The sequence below is a fragment of the Abramis brama genome (genome assembly GCF_963993115.1).
Source record: "Abramis brama genome assembly, chromosome: 15".
In the NCBI taxonomy this organism is placed as follows: domain Eukaryota; kingdom Metazoa; phylum Chordata; class Actinopteri; order Cypriniformes; family Leuciscidae; genus Abramis; species Abramis brama.
The window spans coordinates 20,765,098-20,782,103 of record NC_139977.1 but is presented as its reverse complement, the minus strand read 5'-3'; the positions used below and the strand labels follow the sequence as shown (position 1 = coordinate 20,782,103).

At 35.4% G+C, this 17,006-nt stretch overlaps 1 protein-coding gene across 1 annotated transcript; it reads left to right on the top strand.

The window, feature by feature from the left end:
- Window positions 1-9,295: 9,295 nt before the first annotated feature.
- On the top strand, window positions 9,296-10,222 carry LOC311097007 (olfactory receptor 2A12-like; the record flags this gene model as incomplete). The annotated part of the gene is made up of 1 exon (XM_084136475.1): window positions 9,296-10,222. The coding sequence occupies one exon, from the start codon at window positions 9,296-9,298 to the stop codon at window positions 10,220-10,222; it is 927 nt and encodes a 308-aa protein (XP_083992601.1).
- Between the last annotated feature and the right edge of the window lie 6,784 nt (window positions 10,223-17,006).

The following is a 17,006-nucleotide window of genomic DNA, read 5'->3' as shown; positions in this document are numbered from 1 at the left end:
TTGATTCTTAGCAAAAAACACTTTGTTCTATCAAAAGTATATGTGCTCATTCATGTGTAAATACTTCCACCAACTAATAAAGTATTCTCGTAAGCGTAAAATCTGCCATTTATAATACATACGAGCGAGTCGCTCGAATGGCGGCAGCCATGTTGCGCCTCCATCTTGAAAATACATTTGCCAAAGAGGGACATACCTGGAAATTCAAGCTTCGCCTTTCGCGTTTCAGTGACACCGTGACGAATGCGAGGGGGAGATTACTCGCGACTGCCGGCAGATTTGAAAGATTGCTGAAGATGGAGGATCACGCCTATTTTCGAGGACATGTAGCAGAGTCGCCAAGGAAGCGAAGGAGAGAATTAAAACGTCAACGTGACAGGCAAATCAGCAAGACCAAAGTCAATATTGGAGTAACTTTTCCCAGATGGAAAGAGCTCATGAGGAGCAAAGATTTTAAAACGGACACCGAAGTTGCCTGCTTTCTTCTCGACAGGTAATTCAGCCATTTGTGTAAATTCAAAGTTTTATAGTTGCTTGTCTAACCATAGCATGGTTGTGCATAACGCCAGAACGACCTCTAGTATAACTTGCGTTACTTTTCCTCGCGTCAATGGTGAAAAAGTATTGTTTACCTTGTAACATAAATCTGTGCTGTGACGGATCACAGGTGATGAATAGTTCTAACCTCATCACTTGAAGGAACACTCATGGACGAAGTCGAACTGGAAGCCATGTTAATCTTGGAATAATACGGCCCCCGTAGGAGTTTAAGTTCACTCAGTTCATTCATGCCCTTGCATGATCCTCACAGGACTTTAGAGCACTATATTGACCTGGCCCATTTGTTGAGCGGCTCATTGTTTACTGTGGGCGGAGTAGAGGAGGAGCTCCGTGAACCCACAGTATCCCCTCAGCCAGAGCTTCACGTCAGTCCTGCCGAGCCAGAGCTTCACGTCAGTCCTGCCGAGCCAGAGACTGTTCACGTCACTTCCGCCGATCCAGAGACTGTTCACGCCACGTCCGCCGATCCAGAGTCTGTTCAAGGCACGTCCGCCGAGCCAGTGTCTCCGGACAAGATGGCGTCCGCCGAGCCAGTGTCTCCGGACAAGATGGCGTCCGCCGAGCCAGTGTCTCCGGACAAGATGGCCGCCGCCAAGCCAGTGTCTCCGGACAAGAAGGTCGCCGCCGAGCCGCCTGAGCCCTCAGCAGAGATGGCCGCCGCCACGCCTGAACCTGAGCCTTCAGCAAAGATGGCCGCTGCCACGGTGTCTGTTCCTGTCCCTGAGCCGGTGTCTCCGGACAAGATGGCCGCCGCCGAGCAGTGCCTCCGGACAAGATGGCCGCCGCCGAGCAGTGCCTCCGGACAAGATGGCCGCTGCCGAGCCAGTGTCTCCGGACAAGATGGTCGCCGCCGAGCCGCCTGAGCCCTCAGCAGAGATGGCCGTCACCACGCCTGAACCTGAGCCCTCAGCAGAGATGGCCGCCGCCACGCCTGAACCTGAGCCCTCAGCAAAGATGGCCGCCGCCACGCCTGAACCTGAGCCTTCAGCAAAGATGGCCGCTGCCACGGTGTCTGTTCCTGTCCCTGAGCCGGTGTCTGTTCCTGTCCCTGAGCCAGTGTCTCCGGACAAGATGGCCGCCGCCGAGCCAGTGTCTCCGGACAAGATGGCCGCCGCCACGTCGCCTGAGCCCTCAGCAAAGATGGCCGCTGCCACGGTATCTGTTCCTGTCCCTGAGTTTGTTTCCTGTTGTTACGACCCTTCATGGTTTTAAAGTCTAGGAAGGTAGAAGGGGAACATTATGTCACCCGTCAACAATATTTACTATTAGAACACTGGAAAATGAGTGAAAACAGGAAGCAGCAGAACGTTTGAACACATTTATTATGTGCAACTGGTCAAATGATCTCTTTCTATATATACACACATATATATAGATAAATAAAGAAACAATTAAAGTTGTTTACAATCAAAAGCAAATCAAACAAACCAGCAAATTATATTGTCCCAGACCTGGGAGGGGAAAAGGAGATAACTGGACAGTGCCAACTCAAAGAAAAACTGAAGTTGAACAAAATAATCTTTCTGAAGTAGAACAAAATAATCTTTCTATACCGGTTTAGACTAACCTAACTAATACAAAAGAAAAATGTAGAAAGGAAAAGTCTTCGACGTCCGGGACGTCGTATACTTCCCTACTCTGACTACCAAAAAACAAAAGTACAACAAATGGCACATGCCCCTTAACCTAGTGTATTTAAACAGAAAATAAACCTAAGTGCAATGTACGTCACGTGACATCTCTTACCTGTCCCTTTCCCTTTACCATTTCAAAAACACAGCGTTACCGCTCTCAAACATTAAGATAAGAAGAATTGGACGGCAAAACAGCGAGATCTCACATGACCGGTGTTAAGCACATTAACAAAGCTTGATAAATTCTCAACAAAAAAAACCCAAATCAAGCTTAACAGAAAAGAAATGCCAAGCGCACAAAGTCAAGTTCACAAACAAAAAGGCCGCCGCCGTCTAGTGCGTTCGTGACTCCTTTTATAGTTCCCGGGTTTCCGGTAACCATATTACTGGATCTCGCTTGCAGACGTCAGCACGCCAAACCCCTCCTCTCAGACAGTTGGCAGCCAATCAGGCGACCGATCAGCACATCACCTGGGAAAGAGAAAATAAACGGACAGCGGCAGAAACAATACAAAAGAAACCAAAGTCGCACAGCTTGGTGTTGCATAATATCGTAACACCTGTTCTTGATTGTTTGTTTGGACTGCCTACCTGTGTTTTGACCCATTGCCTGTAGTTTGGATTACGCCTTTGGATTGCTCATAATTAATAAAAGCTGCATTTGGATCTCACCTTCGAGTCTCGGAGCAGTTTGTGACAACTGGGTAGTCATATACAATTTCACCACTAGATGGGTGAAAATATCACACAGTGTAGCTTTAACCAAACAGTCTACTAATACTCTAATGAGAGTTAGTTGACATGTTTTGCAAAGTTACATATAGTCATCAGCATGTTCAAAAGGGACCAACAAAATAAAGTTACCATGTTTTGTTTGTGTGTGTGTGTGGTGATAAAAATATTTTATGTAATAGGTATTTTCAACATTAAATGTACAGAGAAAGGCAGACTACGGATGCTCAGGTCAAAACCGATATATACTTACTCAAAAAGTGCTTGACACAGTAGAACTAACAGTCTTAGATCATTACAAACCGATTACAAGAACAAATCACAGTGAAGAGGACTTGAGTGACACTGATTTTTATTTAATTGTATGATTTAAATGTACATGTGTCTTTCTATTCAGGAGACTCACTTGGTTGTTGGTGTTGTCTCCCGGCCGTGAATAAACTTCACTTCTACAAAGAGCAACTTGGGAGTCGAGTCGGGTATAAGCTGCGCAGCTGAGAAATAGATTCTACGCTCAAAAGACAACAACAGAACATCTATGTGTGATTAATAGAAGTACTAAAGATTATATGCTCAAAAGACAACAAAAGAAACAGCTCAAGTGTGATTGAGGTAGTGATAGTAGCTTCTTGACGGGACACCGTCACCTACAGTATCTTCAGGGAAGTTGTAAGTATTCAGGGAATTACCTCAAGATACTGTAGTTATTATTATTAACAACTGGAAGTTGTTTAAATTGTCCGTGGTGAAGAAGTCAGATTAAGTAGGTTGTATTCGTATTAAGAATTTCCACGACAGTGCGTTCTTGTTTTTTTCCCCAGAGGTTTAGTTTCACATGCGCAAATAGCAGCATAAACAACACGCTCCACAAACAAGTTCACGGAAACTGATATGGCAGAAAGCGCATTGTATTTGTTTTGTTTTATTTCTTTATTTTATTAAATCCAACTGATCGCGCAGGCATCTCGTGCATGCACAAACAACATATCAGTTTACCATTGATAACTTGACATTTCAGCAAGTTCACAATCAAACTAAAATGCAGTCAACCAAACATAAAAGTTTCATTACACTCGTTATTGTGGTGCAATGTGGGATAGAATGAGTGCACTAGATAACGTCCACTATATTTTCGGACACCACTACAAATGGCTGTGCCCTCAAATAATGCCCTATTTGAGGGTACAGGGGGCGATTTCTGATTCAGCCATAATGTGCTGAGGTGACTGGTGACTGAGGATTGTGACAATCTGTGTGCTCGATTATGTGCCTTTGAATATTACGTATATTTGGATTAGTTTGTGTTGTAAATAAAGCCTATCGCATAAAGCCTTTCTGGCCCAAAACATGGTCTTACAAATTTTAAACCAATATATTGTTTTATGTGAATGAGTGAGCAGGATTATTTTCACATCATTTTGAAGCAAAAATATTAGGCTACAAGATCCAGTTCTTTCACGGGGCCTAATTTCAGTGACTTAAAAATATATTTTTTTCCACTAACCACGCATAAATGTAATTCTCTCAAAACTACAAACTTTTACACACATGCTGCTCACATTTTATTGTTGCAGAGTGTGTGCTGAATACAGTGTAATCAGACTTTAGCTATGAAAATGTTATAAGTAACAGAAATAAGCACAAATGTCAGAGCATGTCAAAACACCTCCAGGGCCCAGAAAACACCTCAGACCCCAGAGGGTTAAACAAATATACAGCGTCGGGGCTCAATTCTATAAGAATTTTTATCCACTGTGCTTCATATTTTTACTTGACCTGCTAAAATTTTCACTGGCTTTGCCCTAAAAAACAAAATAAAAGTTTTGTGATGTTTGCTAACAGTATATACCGCTGAAAATATATTTTGCACTTCTCTGAGCAAAGAACGAAAAAGAATTTCTCTAAGCAAAGAATGAAAAAGAACTTGAGTAAATTGGGGCCTCTAGGTTAGTGGTAAACCATGGATGGTTCTCAAGGGAGTTCGGCCAAGTATGTGGAGTCAGTGCTGTTCTAGGACAACGCCAGCCCCACTCTGGACCTCGAGCCCAGCCAGCCTTCGGCCATGCCAGTAGCGGATCAAAAGCCAGAGCCCATCTCTGACTCGGAGCCCAAGCCCACCATGAAAACAGAGCCAGAGGATTTCCAGAGGCTAATTTCATCCCGGAGTCCGAGCCCATCGCGGAGTCTGTCAAGGTGTGTGAGCCGACATCAGCATCTGTCATTGGTATATTGGTGGAGTTTGTTGGAATGAATTGGATGCCTTCCACACTTCCTTCGCTAAGGTGCATGCGATAAGCTGGGTTGCTGATGAAAAATTATTTGATGAGTTGGATGAGGAAATATTTACTGTTCTACAGTCTCCGCTTGTTCCATCCAGTTCCAAGTAATCTTCTTCTCTGCTGGTTCAGCCCAGTTCCAAGTTGTCTTTGTCATCACTGGATAAGCTCAGTTCCAAATCGTCTTTGTCATCGCTGGTTAAGCCTGCTTCCAAGTATTCTCAGTCATCGCTGGTCAAGTCCAATTCCAAGCCATCTTCTTTATCGCTGGTTAAGCCCAGTTCCAAGTCATCTTCATCATCGCTGGTTAAGCCCAGTTCCAAGTCGTCTTCCTTGTTGCTGGTTCAGCCCAGTTTTCTGCTGGTTTTCATCATCCAGCACCGAGTCTTTGTCATCCAGCACCAATTCTCCTTCATCACCATTGGCTCTGCCCAGCTCTAAGTCTCCTTTGTCACTGATAGTACCGCCCAGCCGCCTTCTCCCTCCTTGTCTGCCAACTCCCTTCAGCCCCTCAGTTCCTGCAGTGGTTCTACCCAGCTGCACTTATCCGCCTGCAGCTCCACTGAGGCCCTCCAGGCTTTCAATGTCACCCTGGCTCTACTCTCACTGTTTTGCCTGAGTTCTCATACATTCATTAGTTGTCATGGTTCCTGATTAGTTCAGACCTGTCACCTGTTCCTTTTATGATCTTTCCTTGTGTATTTAAGCCCTCAGTTTTCCTGTTCATTGTCTCACGTTAATGTTTATGGTTTGTTGAGATGTATTATAAAGTCGTTCATTCTGCTTCACAAATCTCATCTGCTGGATTTACTAATGCTCATTATTTTATATTATTGATATGACTAGAAATTTTATTAAAAAATAAAGTCACACTATATATTGGGTGTATTTAACTACAATGTGATCTCCTGAGTGTTACCTGTTAGATTTATTAAAGACTGTTTGATATATTATCCGATCGGAGTTCATACTACTCTATAATTATAATAATTTTGGTTAAAAAGTGGATTGACTATGCCATCACCAAGAATAGCACATTTCTTGGTCTCCTGGGAAAAATGGCCACACAGAGAAATGATGTCCCATGTGGGATGATTATACAACTTGAGATAGTTAATGACCTCTGGCTCTAAGAAAGATTATTGCACCATCTCTTTATTCTCTTGTCAAGCTATCTGAATCTTTTGCGAATAAAGCAGTGAGAAAAACAAGAAGTGAAGTGTTTATTTAAAAGTTCATAATTAAACAATGTGTATTTAAAATTTAATATTTCAAGTTTTTTGCAAGTCAGTGCTTTAAGTTGCAGGATAGTTCAGGATAGTTGTAATTATTTTGTACATGTAACCTGTAAAAACATTTGAACATATGATTGTGTTATTTGTGAAAATAAAGTGACCATGGAGTTCACATGTTATTATGTTAATAAAACATAACGGCTAATGCTAACGCTGTGGCTGTGGCGGTGCGCAGGAAAGGAGACCAGAGGCCATTTTTTGGATGGATGTTAATGGAGAAGAGGCTTCACTACACTGAATAAACAGCTTTTGTGAGGAAATAGCTTATCATTTAATGAATCGACTGCCTGTCCACTTATCTTCAACATGTTTTACGCTAAACAATACTTTTGTTGGGAACGGTAGATTTTTCTAGGATAAAAAGGTTATTTTAAAAGAGAAGGAAGGTAATGTCACGACAGGTAGGACTCATTTACGGCATTACCATAGTATTTAATAGTAATATTGTACGTATATTGTCTAAAGAAAGTAAAAAATATAGATGTTTTCTTTCTTTAGCTTTCAGGTTTTACCAGTTATAAGACTTAAATTGTAATGACTATTATAACTGCATGTATGCATATGATGCTGATATTATGCATTTTAATGAACAAAGAGAAAATGAATAATTTAATTATAAATATTGTTATATTGTATGTTGTTAAATTAAAATAAAACAAAGTGTTCCTTCTATTGCTGCCAAGTTAATCTTGCACTTTAATGATACATGACTGCTGTGTGCCTAATGATGATGATATAACGCTTTTTAATGAATGATGGTAAAAAAAATACATATCATTTTAATGAATTTAATATGTATTAAATTACAGTTAAGTTTTAGTGTAATTTTGAATGTATTTTTTTGCGCCCTGCAGTGACTAGTACTTTGCAGCTTATAGAGATATTCACGTTTTTTTTCCGCAGTAAAGCACATTCCACAAAAAATGCAGTCCTAGGGCCCTATCATACACCTGGCACAAGGCAGGTGCGACGCAAGTGTTTTTTTGCTAGTATCAGCCTGACGCAGTTATGGAATTGACGTTGTTTAAATGCCCATTTGTGCGCCCATGGGCATGCTGGTCTGAAAACGAGGTGTGTTCAGGCACATTTTGGCTAGTTGCTATTTTGATGCAACTGAAATAGACTGCACCATTGACCACCAAAAACCTGGTCTAAAGTCAATGGCGTTACGTTTTTTGTTACTGTTAAAGGGCGCATTTGTAATATGAGCCTATAGGCGGGTGCACAACGCGGGTACACTGCTTATTACACACACAGGGACATGCAGCAGCACACAAACATGCCAAATATTAAAAATAAAATATTATTATTGTGAACATAAAGATATGGTGGAATCCGGCTTGTCCCGTAGATGGTCTGCTTGTGCACACAAGCTCGAGCAGATCTGTTTCCTCTCTGGAGAAGTGTTCAGTCTTTCTGCTTGCAAATTCCATGTAAATAGCCATGTGCCCAAACCGCCCTGTAAATAGCGAATCCGCCATGGCGCGAGCACAGCTGGCTTTGAATGGGAGATGAGACTCTGATTGGTTTATTGCACGTTATGCCCAAAACACACCCATTACTCATTAAGAGAATTGGGACAACCCTTTTAGACTATGCATGCGCCAGGCACGCCGGCCATTTTTCCCATCCTTAAAGTAGCAAAAGTGGATTTGGACACACCCTAAGTGCACCTGCACTTTAGATCATGTGCTTAGATCGTTAAAATAGGGCCCCTACTGTACCTTTACTAGCCATATAACACCAAATATAGAACATTTATTCACTAGACAAACGTGCTAATAATCCACAAGAAACTGGTTAAGGTAACCTAACTGACTGTCATAAAACTTTGAACTGCGGGCACTGACGTCACTGCCATTACACAATAGGCTGAGGTGCCTCTGATCCAAGTTAGCCGTTACGCTTTCTCCAATAAGAGATACAGACCCTCTCATCTCCCTAATAAGACAATCTCTGGAGGAGCGCGGAAACGAGGAAGCATTAATTTGAGTATTGAGAAGCATCCAATGTAACAAGGGAAAACAGGAACTAAACACAAGAAGTGAACACAGAAACAATAGGAACAGAAAATACACTTCAATATAAAAGTTCTTTACACAACCACAAGACTAGAATCGTGACAGGAAGCTTGTTTCTGCCATGGAATAAAAATTAAAATAGGTTTTATCTTGCAATTCAAACTTTATAACATGCAATTGTGAGTTTATATCTTACAATTCTGAGAAAAAAATGACCCATTCTCAGAATTGTGAGATATAAACTCAGAACTGTGAATTATAAAGTCAGAATCGCAAATGAGTCCAAATCTCGAGTTTATTATTATTTTTTATTCCATGGCAGAAACAAGCTTACATAGTATAAATAATAAACTCAGAATTGTGAGAGAAAAAAAGTCACAATTTTGAGATTTAAAACACTTGCAATTGTAAAGAAACATGTGAAAGACCACATTATTCTTAGAATAACCCCTAGGGTTTATTTGCTAGATACTCACAGGCATGTTGTCATTAGCAAACATTATTTATAGGCATGTCAGTGGTCATTACAGCCTCCAAATCTTGACTGAGACCATATACTGCAAGATTTGAAGTCTGACGTAAGGTAATGGTTGAATGATTTTAGAAACAATTGTCTTTAAAATATATAATTTTTTTGTCTTTTTTGTCTGAATTATTTGGTATGTCTGAATTATTTTATATAACTGTTTTTTTTTTTTTTTTTTTTTAGTTGTCAGTTGGTGAATGTAAAGAATCAAATCACAATTAATTTTAAAATTGTGTTACATCAATAGAACATGGATAATATGACCTTTTTTGCAACCTACACCCTGATGGAACCAAAAGACTCAAAATCATTCAGACATATATATTTCACATGCTTTTTGGTGCTCTATATTATGATACTTTTTGTGAACACTTGGGTCAGTGTTGTTATTGTTTTGGAAAGAGCCCTTCATGAACCAATGTACATTTTTCTGTGTAATCTGTGTGTAAATGATATATATGGAGCTGCAGGATTTTATCCTAAATTCCTACATGATTTAATGCTGGATTCATATGTGATTCCTTCTTACATGTGTGCATTTCAAGCTTTTGTGATCTACAGTTCAGTTATGTGTGACTGTACTACAGTAACAGTGATGGCATATGACAGACATGTTGCCATATGTCAACCTTTAGACTATCATATAAAACTGAACAGATTTTCATGCTGCATATTACTTGCCTTCTGTTGGATCCTACCCTTAGTTTACATGATCATTTGTGTTGTGTTATCAAATAGGCTGAAATTGTGTAAATATCAAATTAATAAATTGTACTGTGACAACTGGTCTATAGTAAAACTTTCATGTGAATCAACTCTCATCAATAATATTTATGGATTTTTTATAATTTCATTTTATTCTTGCTTGTGTGTTTTTATTATTTTTTCCTACATTAAACTTCTCATTGCATGTAAAGCATCATTAGAATGCAGAAAGAAATTCTGGCAGACATGTGTGCCTCATATATTTACAGTGTTAAATTATGTTGTTGCTGTGTTTTTTGATTCTATGTACAGCAGATATGGCTCAAGTGATGTCTCAGAGTATCTGCGAAATGTTCTGGCTCTAGAGATGCTAATTGTGCCACCTCTTATCAATCCAATAATCTATGGATTAAAACTCCAAGAAGTACGCAAAAGAATCTTGAAATCTTTTGTTAGTATCAGAAAACAATAAATAATACACATATTCATATTATTGTTTCTTTCTCATTCTGTTGTTCTATGCATGTGCAATGTTAAAGCAAAGGATTTGTTTACATTGCTGCGAAACAGTCATGCTTTAGGAAAAAACTACAGACAGACTTGTAAAGTAAATGAGTGAAACATTATGGTCAATTTATGTTCTTAAATCATCTTATATCATGTATCGTATATCTTATATCAAAAGAGCATAATATGTTCTTTTTCTAAAAGAATGCAGGTCAAAGTCCTGTAAACGCTTCCAAAGAGTAATAATAACTGCAATCCATGGTCACTTACTGTAGTAGTTTTTAATCATAAAGCCTTCATTTTCTTGGATAATATGTTCTCAGTGAAGTCTTTAACCATTCTTAATTTTATTTTTATTTATTTATTTTGCTATTTTATATAAATTGGTCCACTACCAAAGGACTTAAAACCATGAATGTGACGATGCTAGTGAGTGATGATACGTATTTAAAAAAAAAAAAAAAAAAAAACTATTGTGTAATTCTGTCAACTCAATCAGAGGCCCAATCAGAGGCGTGTTAACACTGTTTTGCTTTCAAGACATTTACTAAAGTGTTTTAATCATCTGTATATCACTCAAGCTGATGGTTCTACGGGGGTTAATGCTTAAGCTCTGTATGCTATTAATCATGAAGCAAGAACCCCCATAAGGAACCATACCGCCAAAGATAAATTGTGTTTAATAAACTCAAGTAACTTGCCAAAGTGGTCCTGTCTGAACTTCGTAAATGAACTCCATGACATTATTCTGAAGTTTTCTCTTCTCCAAAAACTCCGTTAACACAACTAGCTGTCTCTTTGCCGTATCTTCATCCAGACAGCGCGAAGAACCCAGCATTGCGAAGTTCATCACGGCGCCGAATAATATCCAGTAGGCCTACGTACATAAAAAATAATTTTGAATTTGATGTGATTATATTAAAACAATGGCCGGTAACATGCCTATCTATAACATACTTATTAGCGAATAATGAAAATTGCATGTAAACTGAGTGAAGAGTTCTGCTCGTGTCATGTAGCTAAACATCTTGCTTAAGACCTTACTCTGATTATTAGAAATAATTGCATTATTGGTGCACAATCACATGTACGCATAGTCAGTGATTGTAACTGTCAGATGGGGCCAGGTAACAACTGCATTCAAAAAGTTTACTCTTTTAGGGAAAGAAGCTCTTTCAGTGCTAAAGTGCACAGGAGAAAGGTCGCCTGGGTATGGAGCGAATTATGTGCCATAATTAAACAAACAAATCCAGCATTTTGCAAACAAACTCGATCTACTTCGCAAAGGAAAACTCGACTCGCAAACAAACTCGATCTGCTTTGCAAAGGAAAACTCGACTCGCAAACAAACAGAAAGCAATGTGCAAGTACAAAGGTCAGTTTGAGTGAAAATGCAGTGGAGTAACAAATATGTATTGTGTTTTACAAATATAAATAAATGAGCCAAGATAATACTTCACAAATAAATACAAACCATCTATCTATAAATTACAGAAACGTCTGTCTGTCTGTGTGTGTGTGTGTCTGTGTGTGTGTATGTCTGTTAACCACATATCTCTCGAACCGTTAGTCCGATGGATTTGAAATTTGACAGGTGTCTTGCCACGGGAACGAGTAAGTGCAGTGCCAAGTTTGACGTTGTTTGGATGAGAAATGCTAAAGATATCGTTAAATATATCATTTTTAAAAGGTTGTGGTTTAAAAATAAACATTCTGACATTAGAGAGTTGTATCATTCAAAGAAGCCCCAAGAAGGTTGTGGTTTAAAAATAAACATTCTGACAATCAGTCAGCTACACTGTTTACTTCTGGATATTATAGTTTGGTTCCAAAACGTGATAAATCCATTTTGATTAATTTGAGTAAAAATGTGTTTTCTTTACCAAGAAACCAACAATTACTAAAAACACACACGAAAACTGATTTTGCACGGGCACTTTGCACTGCTCCCTGAATCGACACGCTTATTCATTTGTGGATGTAAACTGAATCTATATGTCAGCTATGCTGTTTACTTCTGAATATTATGTTTCATTCTGGTGCGCTTAATGTTATCGCTACTGTGTAATACTAGCCTATGCTATTCACCAACTAAACATATCCTATTCAATGCGTTCACAGTCTCTTTCACGGGCATCATTTGTAGTAGCCCATTCACAAACTGTTTGCTCAAGCATAGCGTTTTCTCTGAGTTCACTGTGTGCTTTCTACCATGCACAAATAAAAATGTCACTGAACTTTTGCTGTGTAATTGTAACAATGTGCACTCAAACACACCAAAAAACTGCGTTCACAGTCTCTTTCACGGGCACCAAACCAACAATTACTAAAAACACACACAAAAACTGATTTTGCACGGGTATTTTGCACTAGTCTATCTATAAATTACAGAAACGTCTGTCTGTCTGTGTGTCTGTGTGTGTGTGTGTGTGTGTGTGTCTGTTAACCGCATATCTCTCGAACCGTTAGTCCGATGGATTTCAAATTCGACAGGTGTCTTGCCACGGTCACGAGTAAGTGCAGTGCCAAGTTTGACGTTGTTTGGATGAGAAATGCTAAAGATATCGTTAAATATATCATTTTTAAAAGGTTGTGGTTTAAAAATAAACATTCTGACATTAGAGGGTTGTATCGGTCAAAGAAGCCCCAAGAAGGTTGTGGTTTAAAAATAAACATTCTGACATAAACACTCAGTCAGCTACACTGTTTACTTCTGAATATTATAGTTTGGTTCCAGAACGTGATTAATCCATTTTGATTAATATGAGTATATATAAGGAACTCCCGCACACTATCTTAACTTGCAATTTAAATAAATTTTTTATTAATGCACAACGTTTCGGTCACACGACCTTCATCAGGAGTCTATTTGATTAATTTGAGTAAAAATGTGTTTTCTTTACCAAGAAAGTGGCAAGATGAAAACCACTATTTTCTGTTTCAAACTTTCACATAGCAACTTTAGGTTATAATAACATAAAAAATTCAAATCCAGATTTTGATTTTCAAAGGTTTATTATAAAAACGGATTATTTTTCCCCAAAAATGCAATAAATTCATGACACTTTTTTTTCAAAAATGCAATTAATCCATTGAATCAATATAAAAGTTATTTTTTATCATATTGAAACTGTTGAAATCAGCCATCGCTAAGAAATATCTCCTGAACGTTCAGCGATCAGCTCACAAAAACTGATTTTGCACGGGCACTTTGCACTACTCCCTGAATTGAGGCGCTTATTCATTTGTGGATGTAAACTGAATCTATAAGTCAGCTATGCTGTTTACTTCTGAATATTATATTTCATTCTGGTGCGCTTAACGTTATCGCTACTGTGTAAATGCTATTCACCAACTAAACATATCCTTTTCAGTGCGTTCACATTCTCTTTCACGGGCATCATTTGTAGTTGCCTATTCACAAAATGTTTGCTCAAGCATAGCGTTTTCTCGGAGTTCACGTTGTGCTTTCTACCATGCACAAATAAAAATGTCACTGAACTTTTGTAATTGTAACAATGTGCACTCAAATACACCAAACCAACAATTACTAAAAAAAACACACTTAAAAACTGATTTTGCACGGGCATTTTGCACTAGTTGTAATAAATGTACAATAACACAATGTATTATTACACTGTAATAAAGGTATAATAACACAATGTATTATTACATTGTAATAAATGTATAACACAATGTATTATTACACTGTAATAAAGGTATAATTTCACAATGCATTATTACACTGTAATAAAGTTATAATTTCACAATGTATTATTACACTGTAATAAAGGTATAATAACACAATGTATTATTACATTATAATAAATGTATAATAACACAATGTATAATTACACTGTAATAAAGGTATAATAACACAATGTATTATTACATTGTAATAAAGGTATAATAACACAATGTATTATACTGTAATAAAGTTATAATTACACAATTTATTATTACACTGTAATAAAGGTATAATAACACAATGTATTATTACATTATAATAAATGTATAATAACACAATGTATAATTACACTGTAATAAAGGTATAATAACACAATGTATTATTACACTGTAATAAAGGTATAATAACACAATGTATTATACTGTAATAAAGTTATAATTACACAATTTATTATTACACTGTAATAAAGGTATAATAACACAATGTATTATTACATTGTAATAAAGTTATAATTTCACAATGTATTATTACATTGTAATAAATGTATAATAACACAATGTATTATTACACTGTAATAAAGGTATAATTTCACAATGCATTATTACACTGTAATAAAGTTATAAGTTCACAATGTATTATTACATTGTAATAAATGTATAATAACACAATGTATTATTACACTGTAATAAAGGTATAATAACACAATGTATTATTACATTGTAATAAATGTATAATAACACAATGTATTATTACACTGTAATAAGGGTATAATTTCACAATGCATTATTACACTGTAATAAAGTTATACGTTCACAATGCATTATTACACTGTAATAACGTTATAATTTCACGATGTATTATTACATTGTAATAAAGGTATAATAACACAATGTATTATTACATTGTAATGTATAATAACACAATTTATTATTACACTGTGATAAAGGTATAATAACACGTTTTATTACATTGTAATAAATGTATAATAACACAATGTATTATTACACTGTAATAAAGATATAATTTCACAATGCATTATTACACTGTAATAAAGGTATAATAACACAATGTTTCATTACATTGTAATAAATGTATAATAACACAATGTATTATTACACTGTAATAAAGGTATAATAACACAATGTATTATTACATTGTAATAAATGTATAATAACACAGTGTATAATTACACTTTAATAAAGGTATAATTTCACAATGCATTATTACACTGTAATAAAGTTATAATTTCACAATGTATTATTACATTGTAATAATGTATAATAACACAATGTATTATTACACTGTAATAAAGGTATAAGTTCACAATGCATTATTACACTGTAATAAAGTTATAATTTCACAATGTATTATTACATTGTAATAAATGTATAATAACACAATGTATTATTACACCGTAATAAAGGTATAATAACACAATGTATTATTACACTGTAATAAATGTATAATAACACAATGTATTATTACACTGTAATAAAGGTATAATAACACAATGTATTATTATACTGTAATAAAGGTATAATTACACATTTATTATTACATTGTAATAAAGATATAATTTCACGATGTATATTACATTGTAATAAAGGTATAATAACAATGTATCATTACACTGTAATAAAGTTATATTACACAATGTATTACATTGTAATAAATGTATAATAACACAATGTATTATTACACTGTAATAAAGGTATAATAACACAATGTATTATTACATTGTAATAAATGTATAATTTCACAATGCATTATTACACTGTAATAAAGTTATAATTTCACAATGTATTATTACATTGTAATAAATTTATAATAACACAATGTATTATTACACTGTAATAAAGGTATAATTTCACAATGCATTATTACACTGTAATAAAGTTAAAATTTCACGATGTATTACATTGTAATAAATGTATAATAACACAATGTATTATTACATTGTAATAAATGTATAATAACACAATGTATTATTATACTGTAATAAAGTTATAATCACAAAATGCATTATTACACTGTAATAAAGTTATAATTACACAATGTATTATTACATTGTAATGTATAATAACACAATGTATTATTACATAGTAATAAATGTATAATAACACAATGTATTATTACACTGTAATAAAGCTATAATAACACAATGTATTATTACACTGTAATAAAGGTATAATAACACAATGTATTATTACATTGTAATAAATGTATAATAACACAATGTATAATTACACTGTAATAAAGGTATAATTTCACAATGCATTATTACGCTGTAATAAAGTTATAATTTCACAATGTATTATTACACTGTAATAAAGGTATAATAACACAATGTATTATTACATTGTAATAAATGTATAATAACACAATGTATTATTACACTGTAATAAAGGTATAATAACACAATGTATTATTACATTGTAATAAATGTATAATAACACAATGTATTATTACACTGTAATAAAGGTATAATTTCACAATGCATTATTACACTGTAATAAAGTTTTAATTACACAATTTATTATTACATTGTAATAAATGTATAATAACACAATGTATTATTACACTGTAATAAAGGTATAATAACACAATGTATTATTACATTGTAATAAATGTATAATAACACAATGTATTATTACACTGTAATAAAGGTATAATAACACAATGAATTATTACATTGTAATAAATGTATAACACAATGTATAATTACACTGTAATAAAGGTATAATTTCACAATGCATTATTACACTGTAATAAAGTTATAATTTCACAATGTATTATTACATTGTAATAAATGTATAACACAATGTATTATTACACTGTCATAAAGGTATAATAACACAATGCATTATTACACTGTAATGTATAATAACACAATGTATTATTACATTGTAATGTATAACAACACAATGTATAATTACACTGTAATAAAGTTATAATTTCACAATGTATTATTACATTGTAATAAATGTATAACACAATGTATTATTACACTGTAATAAAGGTATAATAACACAATGTATTATTACACTGTAATAAAGGTATA